At 36.0% G+C, this 13,101-nt stretch overlaps 2 protein-coding genes across 2 annotated transcripts in view; both read right to left on the bottom strand.

Annotated features, from left to right (window-relative positions):
- Positions 1 to 251: 251 nt before the first annotated feature.
- On the bottom strand, positions 252 to 3,262 carry LOC136260838 (contactin-6-like). Its single transcript, XM_066054717.1, has 8 exons — positions 3,224 to 3,262; positions 2,747 to 2,838; positions 2,385 to 2,684; positions 1,864 to 2,115; positions 1,442 to 1,762; positions 1,062 to 1,376; positions 633 to 1,001; positions 252 to 571 (listed from the first exon to the last, which is right to left on the bottom strand). The coding sequence occupies exons 2-8, from the start codon at positions 2,814 to 2,816 to the stop codon at positions 390 to 392; spliced, it is 1,809 nt and encodes a 602-aa protein (XP_065910789.1). The 5' UTR covers positions 2,817 to 2,838; positions 3,224 to 3,262; the 3' UTR covers positions 252 to 389.
- Positions 3,263 to 7,074: 3,812 nt separating this feature from the next.
- Positions 7,075 to 13,101, bottom strand: part of LOC136259872 (beta-parvin-like) — a 14,920-nt gene continuing 8,893 nt past the window's right edge. The window contains exons 5-11 of the mRNA XM_066053427.1: positions 12,869 to 12,953; positions 12,292 to 12,475; positions 9,014 to 9,107; positions 8,455 to 8,523; positions 7,986 to 8,087; positions 7,428 to 7,500; positions 7,075 to 7,338 (exon numbers count right to left, since the gene is read on the bottom strand). Of these exons, the coding sequence (XP_065909499.1) occupies positions 7,229 to 7,338; positions 7,428 to 7,500; positions 7,986 to 8,087; positions 8,455 to 8,523; positions 9,014 to 9,107; positions 12,292 to 12,475; positions 12,869 to 12,953 (717 nt within the window). The 3' untranslated portion in view covers positions 7,075 to 7,228. The remainder of the gene's footprint in view (positions 7,339 to 7,427; positions 7,501 to 7,985; positions 8,088 to 8,454; positions 8,524 to 9,013; positions 9,108 to 12,291; positions 12,476 to 12,868; positions 12,954 to 13,101) is intronic.

Here is a 13,101-nt window from a genome sequence, read left to right as displayed (position 1 = left end):
TGAAGTATAGTAAGTCTGCAGACTCCACATGGCCACTTGGGAGTCACTATTCATTGTTTTGTTTATGGTATTGTCACCATCTGTTGCCACATATTCATTATTGTGGAAAGAAGCAGCAACAATCACTACACTGATTATGTTTGATGTTATTGAGGGATTTTACAGTGATAGACTAGGTAAATGATGTATCATAGCTGAGAGTACTGAAGTGTACACTGTTTTAATATTCTCCCACTAGTTTTATAGTTGTGTTAGCAAAGGTCTTTAATTGAAAAAAAGTCATGTACAGATATTGTGGGTAATGAAATTAAAATACTATAAAAATTACAAAAATAAAATTTGTAGCATCCTGTGATTTGAGGAACAACACGTCCATATCGTTACACATTCTAAACATATTGCTGATTCAGTTTATTGTATTTTGATCTATGTCCTGCTTTGATCAGTAGCACTAGTACGACTGCCAGTACTAGTGCAACCATTCCAATCACTGCACATATCACTACAGTCTTATTCATCTGATCTGTGGACTGATGATCACTTGAACCTTGTACTGTGAATGCCAGTCCAGCTACAAGAAAATGTAAAGAATTATATATCAGCAAGGTGGGAGTACTATGTCAATACTTTACCTGAACGACTTCTAATGGTTTTGACTACTGGTTCCATTGGTGGTGATGAAATGCGTAACATTCTTGAGTCGTTATAGATTCTTGATGGGTTCTCTAATAAGGTGGCTTTAGTAATGCACTCATAGATGCCATGGTGATGATGTGTGCTGGAAAGATTGAGATTTGCAGTGATGAGCATGTTTGTCATGTCCACACTTGTAGTAGTCGGTTGGTATCGAGTTGGTGTGTGCTTGGTATGGTGAGTAAACCATATAGTCGTCGTGTTGATAACCGAGGTGTATAATACCTGCACTGTGCAAGAGATAGTATTGTCCTTGGCTTCTTCGCTACTATATTTAGTAGATGAGTAGTCAATAATTTTGATTGGTCCTATATTTAGGAAAAAAACATAAAGCAGTTGGTCACAATATATTCTAAGTGGTTACTCACGTTCTTTGAATTCTGTTACTATTGTTTTATTTGATTGGTGAGCAAAGGAAACAGCAATGCAATGGTAAGTGCCACTGTCTTTCCTTGTGACACTACTAATTCTCAGCTTTGCTGTAGTTTGTTGTCCTTCAGTGACAAGTTCTATGCGTGGATCATATCCTGCCACAATGTATGTGGAGGTTTCAAAGTTCACAAATGCAATAGTTATGGGTATTTCAACTGTTGATTTCTTCTTAACAATCAAGCATGAAGCTGTAAAATCAGCTCCTTCAATCATGTACTTTGGGCTTTCAATTTTGAGGACTTGAAATGGTTCTGCAGATTAAAAAAAAAATAACACAGATTGTTTCTTGAACATACATTAAATGAAAAGATCATACCTTCCATTTTAATGTCAAAAGTAATGTTAATGTCTTTTTCAATTTTTTCCCATTCATTTTCAGCAGTGAAAGTGTATTTACCAGCATCCACTTCGGGAATGGGAGGATTGAATTGTAACTGTAGCTCATAGTTTAATTCTTCAACTTGTTCAACAATATTTACCCTGCTTACAACATCTCTCTCAAGTTTTTTGCTGTTCATCGACCACTGCATTTTTGGCTTTAGTGATGATGACACGATACAAGTCAATAACTTTTGAGACAAGTCATGATAAACCAATGAAGATGGTGGCTGTTTTGTGAACTTGAGCTGTTGGTAACCTGTAACATACAAAACATACATATGAAAGGAGGAAAATGTATTATGAAAATTAACTTAAGACGGTTAGCTAACAAATTGCTATGACTCACTGTGGCCTTACCTTCAGGATAAACATAAGATATACAGAAAACAGTGTTGTCATTGGAGTAAATAAACTTTCCAGTTGCCAGTAGAGATGATACATTATGATAAAAACTTGTCGAGTTTGAGTTAATCGAGACCACTGATTGATTAAAGTCAACTTTTTTCCAAGAAGAATGTTGGTTGTCTGGAGTGTCACATTCCATCAATACCTGTTGAGGCTTTGTGAGGCGAATAGTTTTAATGATAACTTGTTCTTGACCATTTGCTCCTGCAATGAACAAAGGAAATGTCAAATGGCTATAATACTATTTATTATTTATTGTGGGATAGAACCTCAAAGGCCTATTTTGTATTGCTATGGAACTAAATTGTCTGCTAGTCTGATTTTTGATTTTGTTATACAGGTGTGCCTAAGGCTGAATGATATCAAACAATCTTCCTCTTCTCATGGGGCTGATCACAAGTACCATAGGATATCCTACAGGATGTGATTTTCTTTACCTTTGTTTTTTCTACATTGATGATTTACAGACATACCTTTTGTAAGTAATGAGGTGGTTACTGTTTCCGCTGTTCCTTTGATGCTGGTAGCTTTACATGTGTAATGCCCGAAATGCAAATCCTGAATTTTGTCGAAGACTAGAGTTGACTTGATCATGGTGTCTGTTTTGCTGTCCTTAATTAAGATGCCATTTGCAGCTGCTTTCATTGGTAATGGACCATCAAACCATTCCATTTTGATATCACCAGGTAATTGTTTGTCACCACATTTGAAGTGGCAGTGTATTCTGATAGAATCATTGATGGATGGAAACTGCACTGGAGTGATCGTCAGTTCTGCAAAGCAAAAATTAACTGTGAAGAAACTGCAGCAATTTATGGGGACATTAGCTACTCACGTTGGTTTGCACATATCAGTGGCAATCCAAAAAACATTAAATTAACAATGATCATTACTGAGGATTTCATTGCATCAGTGGTTACAATACAGCTGGAGAGAAACATCAATTAAATCAACTGAAAATGACAAACATCAAGTAATAAATTACTTGTGCAATAACTCAGTAGTCATGGCCATGTATGCTTGGTAGAGAAAGATACACAATGCACATTTCACACTATTTCCATGCATTTGTACTCTCTCAACTTGTTCAGTGAACATTGCACAGTTACATTGAAGCAATTACATACTGTATCTAGCAGTATGCACATGCACGTTTTGATTTAAGAGCACTTAAGTAGCTAAACATCAGAAAAAATGCCTTTCGGCAACACATCGATGTTTGCAAGCAACTACATAGCTATACACTACAAGGCTAATCAGTTTCTATCCCACAATATTTGTAATAGCTACAGTCACAATTGCGGCGGCTTACTTGTCAGTAGTACACCAGATCAAATCTTCATGCAGCACTGAACTTTCAAGTGTCACTTGAACTGATCTGGTTGAAACCTTTATACCTGAACAACTTCCTGTTTTCTATGGCTTTACATCATTTGTAGGGTTTACTGAAGTCTTCTTAGAAGACTTCACACAGAAAATATGATCTGAGGACAAAGGTTAGAATAGGTCAATGCATGAGTGCCTCAGAAACAGAAGAATTAAGTAACAACAATAGACCAAATAATTTATTATACAGCTGCTACCCTTTATCTATTAAACACCTAAATTACATGCATATAATGATAGCAAGGCTTGAATTGAAGGCTTAAAATTCTGTTGACAATGATATCAAATGTAGCAATCTTCCTAACTATCTCCTCTGACCTATAAATGATACTATTATAGTGACCTACATGTGTACTATGGCTGAACCATTATAGTATGCAGAAAGCAATGAACAAGTAAACTCACTCTGATTGTATAATGTACTTCATCAATGGGATAGCACAGCATGTATTGTAATAGAAGTACAAGATGTTTGTATATTTGTTATTAAGCTATAATACAGTGGCTGAGTGCTACTGAACATGATATGTGTTGCTCCCCCAAAAGTATGACTACATATCTCAACGATGAATCCGTAAACATCTTTGGAAAAATAATCGTGGATGATTAAATAATAAACACACAAATCAAATTACAAACTCATATTGATAGCAAAGGTGTACACTAATTGTGTCTACACCAACACACACATAGAAGGCATTGCAAATATGCACCGCATAAATATATTTATTTGCATTACTGAAATCAGTCACTACTATATAATACACACATGCACTAGCTACCTGTGGATATGTTCAGTTGTGGAAATGAACAGTATATAGAATTACAGTAGAAGCTATCAAACACGTGTGTTCTATATACATGCAAGCATTTGTATGCATGTATTCACTATAATTATGGATATAATCAGTGCACTGCCATATTTGTATCATAAAATGTGTGCCCATTTAAGCAGGAACACTTTTGATCAGATATGAATCACTTCCCAATGATCATTTATACATACACATACTCATTCTCCATGGTTACGTATTGCTTCACCTGGCTTCGTTGTGGTGTGGTAGTATCAGCCAATGGATGAATGTGAAACAAAGGGCTCTGTTGCATCTGATATCTGGCTATATTATCCTTTAATTTGCATGTTAATTAACAATGACAGAATCCAGTATAGTGCTTCATGAGTCACCATATATGATATTCAGTGTAACATGATACACCATAAGTACAAAGAAAGTGCATATTGCACCACATAGCTAATATTCACAATGACACAAATAAGACTTCCCATGCAAGAGGTTAACCTGCCCTTTAGTTATGTAAACTGTACATTAAGATGTTACCATGGACACAATGTACTAATTGTGATCACTTATGCATATGTTAATATCTTAAATTCAATTCCATGCATTTATGTTAGCTATATGGACTTCAGCTATACCATGACACATGCAGCTATTGTGGGTATAGTGGTTACAGTACAAACATTGTCACATGTTTATATCAACCTGACACACCCATAGCCTTTGTATAACTCTACATGGGTGTATACCATGCATATTCAAGGTTTGACTGTTTACAGTTTCAATGAATCATGTGGGAATTTGTGGTGATGCAAAATGTGTGGGAGGATGGAAAACTTTTGGAGGCTCTATAGTCATACGTTCCCATGAAACTTACAGGAAGAGTGTTTAAAAAGGCAAAAGTTGTCTTCATAATTTTATTCTAGACATTGTGATATAAATGGGTCACATGTATGGCACAAAATAATGTGTCTGATATATATATATATATATATATATATATGGCTACTAATACCATTCAGCAAGCCAAAACCACAAGGCCGAGATTAATATAGCTGCTCAAATTAAATGTTCTGAGTGGTCTATTAAGTATAGATATTATTAAGAATGAATGTTTATAGTAGCTATAATTGAAGGGTCTTTAATTTTAATTGTTTCCTTGCCAATAGATAGTTAAGTTAAGTGGCCTCTCCTGTAAAGCTGTAGTGTTTCACCATAAGCTTATTTCACATACTGAATGTAACTTGAGTGGGCAATGAGAGCATGACATACAAAATTATGATTCATGACCAACCATGGGATTTCCTGAGGCATTTGGTCGTAATGGATAACCCTGATAATATTATGATCATAAATTCGCAGTTGAACACTTTTAGTGGGACTTAAAACAGGATATCCCATCCATATATGTATATGTGGTGTAAAGCCATGACTCATGAAATCTGAAATCAGTACAGAAAGTAGAAATAGATGTAGATGAATAGCTAGCTCCCTATATGGGCTTAAGACATTGCAACATGGAGATAATTGTCATGAAACCATGAATAAAACATCTCATGTTTATTAAAAAAAAAAATCCTGAAGCAAGCTGTCCATTACTACATGTAATTCATCATGGAGATCACAATTACAGGAGTCCTTTTCAGTCTATCTGTTGACTTTTAGAGATGACAGTTAAGACTCAGGTTCTATGTGACTTTTCTGAGGAGGCACATGGCACAAAATGATGGTAATGTGTAGGTTAGTAGGTCAGTTGTAGCTTCAGAAACTTCTTATAAGACACATTAAACGTGATCGGATTTGCAAAAGGGGTCTTCCACACACATCCAATTCTATGAACCCGAAAGACCATAACTCAAGTGTTCAAACATTAAATAAAATTTCTCAATCAACTAAGCCATGTTGGTGCTCACTACTGACCAAATTTCAAGTCAAAAGCCATTTCCAATCTTTGGTAAGTTGTATGGATGTGTGTGTGGAAGACCCTTTTCACAAATCCGGTCACAACCTTAATGATGTATATAGCTAACTAGTACTAAGAGATTTGTTTTAGTCTAGATGGAAATAGAGGTTTCACTTTAAGCCATGTGACTACAGGTTTCTGCAAACAATATTGTGGATGGATAATTATAAGTTACTACTGTCCAAGTTTATGGCTGATTTCTAGTGGCTGTTCTCTTAGTGTTCAGATAGCTATGGTTTTGAAGGTATATTGTAAGTAGTAAATTATTTGGCTGCAAAAGTAAAATTAAAGCTGTCAGTAATATGCAGGTAACAAAATACAGGTAGAGATCATGGCAAAATGACTTTAAGAATATTACTAGAAGTAAAATCCAAATAATTATTACAGCTACTTCAAACTTCACAGCACCTATATAGTTGCTGAATCACATATACTGGTTCAAGTTTCCATCAAAAAAGTCTGTCACACCTCTTGTTTGGTAGCCGGCTGTACGCATGATATATTTCATGCACAAATAAGTCACGAGAAGATAATTTGGCGGTGTACATTGTCTATTAGAGGAGACATTATGATCACCACTATGACAGCTTAAAATAAAATACTTGTAGGAATCTAAACTAGATGGTGGACATCATTGTTACTATATCACAAACTATTCATCAACTTCATATCTGTTTCAGCACATGATCTAAAGTTGATACACATATAGACACTTGCTAACCAACCCAGACAACTGAGCTACGTACACATGCTTATAACCATGCACACACACTACATACTTACAGACTGCACATATTGTAAATTTTGAATTAATGGGTTTACCTATACGATACACTACACCCTACATTGCATGCCAAGTTTGCTTGCAAAATTATGCTACTGATGATACTACATTGAAAAGACTTCTGGGAGTCTTCACATTTTATACGTCGACTAAATGGTTTTCTTGTCAGCCTTATTAGGTGACGGTTTCACCTAAATCCAGACTCTTGATAATTCACCAGCAGCACAATACATTATTTATTTGATGTTCATTCATATAGTTGTAAACAATACAAGATGAATCACATATATTTTGTACTACATAATATACTATTAACTATTTATATATACGACAAATAGCTAACTATGAGCAAATATAAACATTAATTTTATGTCATTGCAATGATCACTTTTTCTCAGCAGATGGTTCGGACTGGCTAGTTACAGTTGATTTGTACTTGTTGAACAATGAGTATAACACTCTCATAGTACTCTTGAGATCACCATGAACTACATCTGTGTAAAAATGAACAACATATTATATAAATGCCAAAGTCACAAGACAAGAGCAATCATTAAGGAAATCTATGTTCACTACCACTTGCCTTCTGGCTTAGCCTTGGCTGGTTTGATGTTAGCTTCATCCATTAGTTGAAATGCCAACCTCATGTTATGAATCTGATAAGTGCAGTTCATGACTTATTACAAGTTGACATAATCAGTTAACAACACACACACACACACACATAGCATGTAAGTGCATAACACATGTTATATTGGTTACTAAGCAAACACAATAGTTTTGCATCCATCCTGCTGTTATTATCCATAGAACAACAGTTAGACACATGATAGTATACTTTGCTAAGTGTACTGTATCCTAATCCACTACCCACTGTAGGAAACAATATGGTAAATTACATATCCAGTATCACATTGGCATGTCTGCTAGTTTTAAATGTAACAGTAACTGATTGCTAAAGGAATATGTGTAACAAAGGAAAGTGAAAAGAGACAGCTAGTCCATCTACCAACCAAGGGAAAATTAGATGTTTCTTCATTCATCCATACAGATGTTAAGTTATAGATGGCATGCATGTATAAAACAGAACATAGCACTGATACCACATGTAGTTCTATAGAAAGATGGCCTTGGTGCTTACCTGCTGATCAAATCCAACAGGTGAGGAGTAGTATTCTGATAGTGGGATAAAATAGTTATCCAACAAACCCATCAATATAATGAGAACAACTCCATCGTAAAACTGTATAGTAAATGTCGCAATGAATAAGTGCTCCATGTACAAAAGAAACTCAAAAATTACCCTCACACATAAACTGCAATATACCAATGGTGACTGGTGATGCCACTCCATTAAATTTGAAAATATAATTAAGTAGCTTCAATTTCAATATGAGCTAACTACTGCATGCACACAAACTTACAAACCACTACCTTGGTAGTTTTATGGCATAGCTGATGGCACTAAACAACATTCTATAGGGATGCTACTACAATAGGTGCCACGTTGTCTGATTCAATTCTCAAGCAGGAATTCAAAATAAATATTGCAGAATGTTTTGTTATGCTCATAGAGTATAGTGACCCATACATTTTAAAACTGGCCATACCTGAGTCTCAAAGTCCTTTATCTCAATCCCAACATGTTGAAGATGTTTGTTGACAAACACACAGAGGGACTACAAGGTGGAATAGGAGTAATTACAACTATAGACGTCAATTGAGTTCCCTTATAGTGGAAAGATTGTAAACTTCGCTATTGAGTAAACCAATACTAGAATCTTCTGATACTCAATATTGTACACTGATATACAAGCATAGCACTGCAATTTAATACAAATAGTTTCACACCAATCCTACACTTTGTTGAGTCAGCCTGATAGCTAGGGCTTGTCCTAAACTTAATACAATAAGTAATACTACTATCAATTACTGGGTATCACCATTAGTGATGAGACAAGGCGTAGCCCTCGGAGCATTCAACCTTCAAATTTATACCTTAAAAACTATGGGAACCTCGTGTCAATAGAAAGTATTTGTGATTTGATTAAATCATCAGAATTTGGTATATTTGGGTGTTGTTGCCTCCCTTGTACAAAACAACTAGTTTCATTATGGAAGGCTGCTGCGTTTTTTCACACTTTTGCCCAAAAAAGGAATGTTACTTACCTGCTTAACAGTCTCCAACTTCTGAGGTGCCTGATCAAACAATTTGTCGAACACATCCTTCTCCTCCAACACAGAAGGATGTAACAAAGGTGACCTATAATGTATCCATTCCAGGTAACTTCAGTATCATGTTTACACCAATTTTACTTAACCTTTTAGCTAACAAGAACTATAGATGAAATAACATACTCTCTACCTGTTGTCATCTTACTCTTAGTGATATGCTAAATGCAGTTACTAGAGTGTTAAATCTCCAAGGAAACACATGCTAATTCCATGACATAAAAATTTAATACTTCATTACACAATGATTAAGTAGAACAAAAAGGTACACTGGTTAAGCACCATAGCAACATACTAATTGATATGAGTTTTCCATGAATTTTTGATTCATGAATAAATACCTAGTATAGGGTAATTAGTACTCATGTACACAGACCAACGCATGGTTTAGCTCCACGAATTTGAAGATGGTAATAAAAAATGTAACATTATATGATTGTGTTGCTACTGCAGTAGACTGCTTCACCAAATACGTTACAATATAAACTAAACCACCGTCTATCCAAACTTTACTGTTGTTTTTGTGAGAATTAACGAGTGGGATTTGTTTCCATATGGATACACGTGTGTTTATATGGTAAAATACAAATTTAGCACCCCATATTATTTGAAATACAGACTTATCAATTGTCTCGTGTTTCAAATGATATTCCAACAACCTACATAACATGTGTAAGTATTTCTACATAGCTGAAACTAATCTTGTAACTAACATGTCCAATAAGCTGATAATGATACGATTATCCAGTTATATTATACCAAGAGTATTATGCACTCTTGATTATACTAGCAATGCTAACATACATGTGAATCTAAAATGTGCAAGTTTTTAAAAATGCGTACATACACCAGAGTCAATTATTACTGCCTGACATAGGCCATTTGTCAGGCAAATGTCATGTATGGCTAACCATAATGGAACCTGCCTGACAAAATGTCAGATCAAAATAGAAGGAAATTGTAGTTTTTATAGTGAAGCATTGTCAATAATGGCAAATGCAATTTGACAACAACGAGTGTATTATTATAGGTTGAGTCACTCTATTCTATCAATGTATCGTAAGGATTTCCCTATTATGATGAATTGTGGAAAACAATAGCATATCAATGTCAGGTAATGCTTTAGGTTGCCTGACATTTTCACCGGGATTTGGAAAAAAATATAATTGTCTCTGACATACACAGCATACAAACCACTTTTCAGATACAACCAAATATGTATTGAGTCACCCAGCATGTGGTATGCATGTAATGTATAGGATAGGCAGTGCTTTGTCGGTCATGAAATTTAATAATTTCCAGACATTTTCCCCTAAAACTACACTAGTGCACAGTAGTTGAAAGTTAACAATCTGTTATCGGCAATTTGATTTCAGAGGGAACAAATGGATAATTTCACGCTAGTAAAAGTATAGTTTGTAGGGTGTGAATTGTACCTCTATATTTGGTAAATAGAAGTCATTTGTAAATTTGCGGGGCTATTAAAGTTAGGTGTTCAGTGAAAACAAAAATCACATAAGACAAGATGGCAGTACTCTGCCAGTAGGATGGCAATACTCTGCCAGTAGGATGGCAGTACTCTGCCAGTAGGATGGCAAGAGTGATGCCCCGATGAGTAGGAGGATGTGGCAGTAGCCTTTTAAATACAAGCCAAATTGAGAATAACTATATGCGTGAAGACTTGTGCTGTTGATGTCTGCATCACGGGCCTGGAATTATGCATAAACTCTAATACTTTTAGCAGGAGTCTACCCATCCTCTTAGGGGTACACTCACCTAAATAGTCTTGCAAATGAGTTGATTTCACATCCCCTGGTTAGTCTTCATGGGGAGTTGGAGGACTTTAGATGAGCAATGAAGGCCAAGAAGGTGTGTGTGCATGCACTACATGCGTGCGTGTGCGTATGTGTTTATCTTGTTTGTATATACATGTAGTATCAGGAGCCCATACATGTATATAGGCTCTTGATAGTATAACAACACATAGCACTGGTCTTGTGCCCAGACCTCACCCACTGCATTATGTAGGCTCTGGTGACTTATGCTATATTTTGGGCTCTCCGTCAAATTGTTTATGCATGTGCGAGTGTCCATGGTTTCAGTCAGCCATCTTTGTTGTTTTAATCTATAAAAGTGTGTTGTAGCTGAATCAGAGTGTCTGATTGGTCAGAAAAGGAAAAAATGGTATCACGGATTTCATGACCGTAGTCACAAATTTTTATGGATCCGACTGAAAGAGCCAATCAAAGTTCAGTATAACCATTCAAATCTTGATTTGATTGGCTTTTTTTCATGTGACAGTATTGACTTTGATGACAACGGTTGTGCAAATCACGATATAGGGCCCAAAACCTTCAGGATTTTCAGACCCTACCTAACACAGTGGGTGGGGCCTTGACACAAGATGTGCAATGATAATAGCATTTCGTCAGTAATTTTGGCACTTTCTACAATCTGTGCCTTATTATGGTCTGCATGCTTGCACCTCAGTTACATACATGTATGTACATGTAAAGTCATCTTCACCGTTTATTGTTGACACAAGTGTACCTTGTTGTGACTGCACAAAGTATCAGTCAAGGTTCTTTCCTAACTCCCATGTGTAGGAGGCAGCTGTTAATAGACTTAAATGGATATAGCCATGTGTGTACAATGTGTTTTCACAGTAGACAAAAAGGTAGTTAAGGTAGCAGTGGTTGATATACTATTGTTCCAAGGTAAATTTGATAACCACTAAAATGTCAGGTGTCCAGTTACATACGAGCATCTCTTCTATTCATTGCTATGTGGGACTTGTGGGCGTCAAATGTGACAGTGGAATACAATCTATTCAGAAATGCTCCCTATCCGCTATTCAATGGAAGAAATACGTAAAACATTCTACAACACAATCTACTTCATCTCTGAGAGTAGTATACACATTTATATATGAATGCACACCTGTTAAACTTGACACTGGTTGTCCCAGGAGGCCAGGACAATAGGAAGACCTTATATGACCTAGTAAATTAATCCTAGGAGTCTGTCATGTATAACCGAAAATTACTCAAGCATAAAGACATTAATTAGAAAGCTACTCAAAGCAGCAATAAAAATTATTGTTGTGTACATGCTACAAGTTGATCCACTGTGGCACTGCCAATTCTGTCACGTACCATGTGTATGTATGTATAAGGTAGTCAACTGGTGAGTGGTTAACCTCCCTAGTTACTTACGTTGGTCCAGTATCCTCTCCAGTAATTGATTCTTGGTACAGTTTAGTTTCCAATTTCTTTTCCAGCTGTTTGAAATATATACGTCTGATCTGCACATTGGGAGGCAGCTCGTGACGACATCCAAAGTGTCGCGCCATGGCCACCAACAGATGCAAAATGGCTACTGCATCTTTAGAGAATATGGCTAGAAAGTTAACAATAGACAAGATGAACAAGTTACCAAGCGTGGACATAATACAGTTTCTCCACACCATCTTATGGAAAATAAGTAAGAGATTTGGCTGACAATGAAACAGTATCTTACAAGCAGGTGGAAAGGGACATTTATGTAATTACACCTGTGTTTGATTTACAGGTTATTCACCTCATACAAGAACTTTTCCCATTTACAAAGTATGCTGTAATGGAAATTTGATCACTAGATGTACCCCCTCAACCCAAGAGTAAGGAAATCCAATGTCCAATTCCTACTTGCTTGGGGTTCTCCTACTTTGCCAGGAAGAAGACAGGTGGGAGACAACATGAATATGTATAAAGTGTTGTTAATTTACTTGTAGCCAAAACACTGCAGACTTACCATCTACTGACCACTTAGTTTCACCATCAGGGGGAATTCCCAAATGTGTGTGAATCACCTTCAGCACTACAGTCAAACGATGTTTCTAGGAAGAGACAAACCATCCATCACTATGACACATAATAAACACTTTACAGGAGTTTAACACAACATTGATTCAGCAAAAGTAAACTAGTACATAGTTGATATATATATATATATATATAGCACCGCTCGGAGAACAATCAATGTCA

Source organism: Dysidea avara, chromosome 7, assembly GCF_963678975.1.
Source record: "Dysidea avara chromosome 7, odDysAvar1.4, whole genome shotgun sequence".
Lineage (NCBI taxonomy): Eukaryota > Metazoa > Porifera > Demospongiae > Dictyoceratida > Dysideidae > Dysidea > Dysidea avara.
The sequence above is the reverse complement of the archived record's forward strand: the minus strand, read 5'-3'. Positions and strand labels throughout refer to the sequence as shown.

Excerpts from the sequence above, each read along its gene's own strand:
- LOC136260838 (XM_066054717.1), bottom strand. The coding sequence starts at position 2,816 with ATGAAATCCTCAGTAATGATCATTGTTAATTTAATGTTTTTTGGATTG. Across the intron at positions 2,116-2,384 it reads CACCTCATTACTTACAAAAG|GAGCAAATGGTCAAGAACAA; the intron begins GTATGTCTGTAA and ends TGTTCATTGCAG. Across the intron at positions 572-632 it reads AACCATTAGAAGTCGTTCAG|CTGGACTGGCATTCACAGTA; the intron begins GTAAAGTATTGA and ends ATTTTCTTGTAG.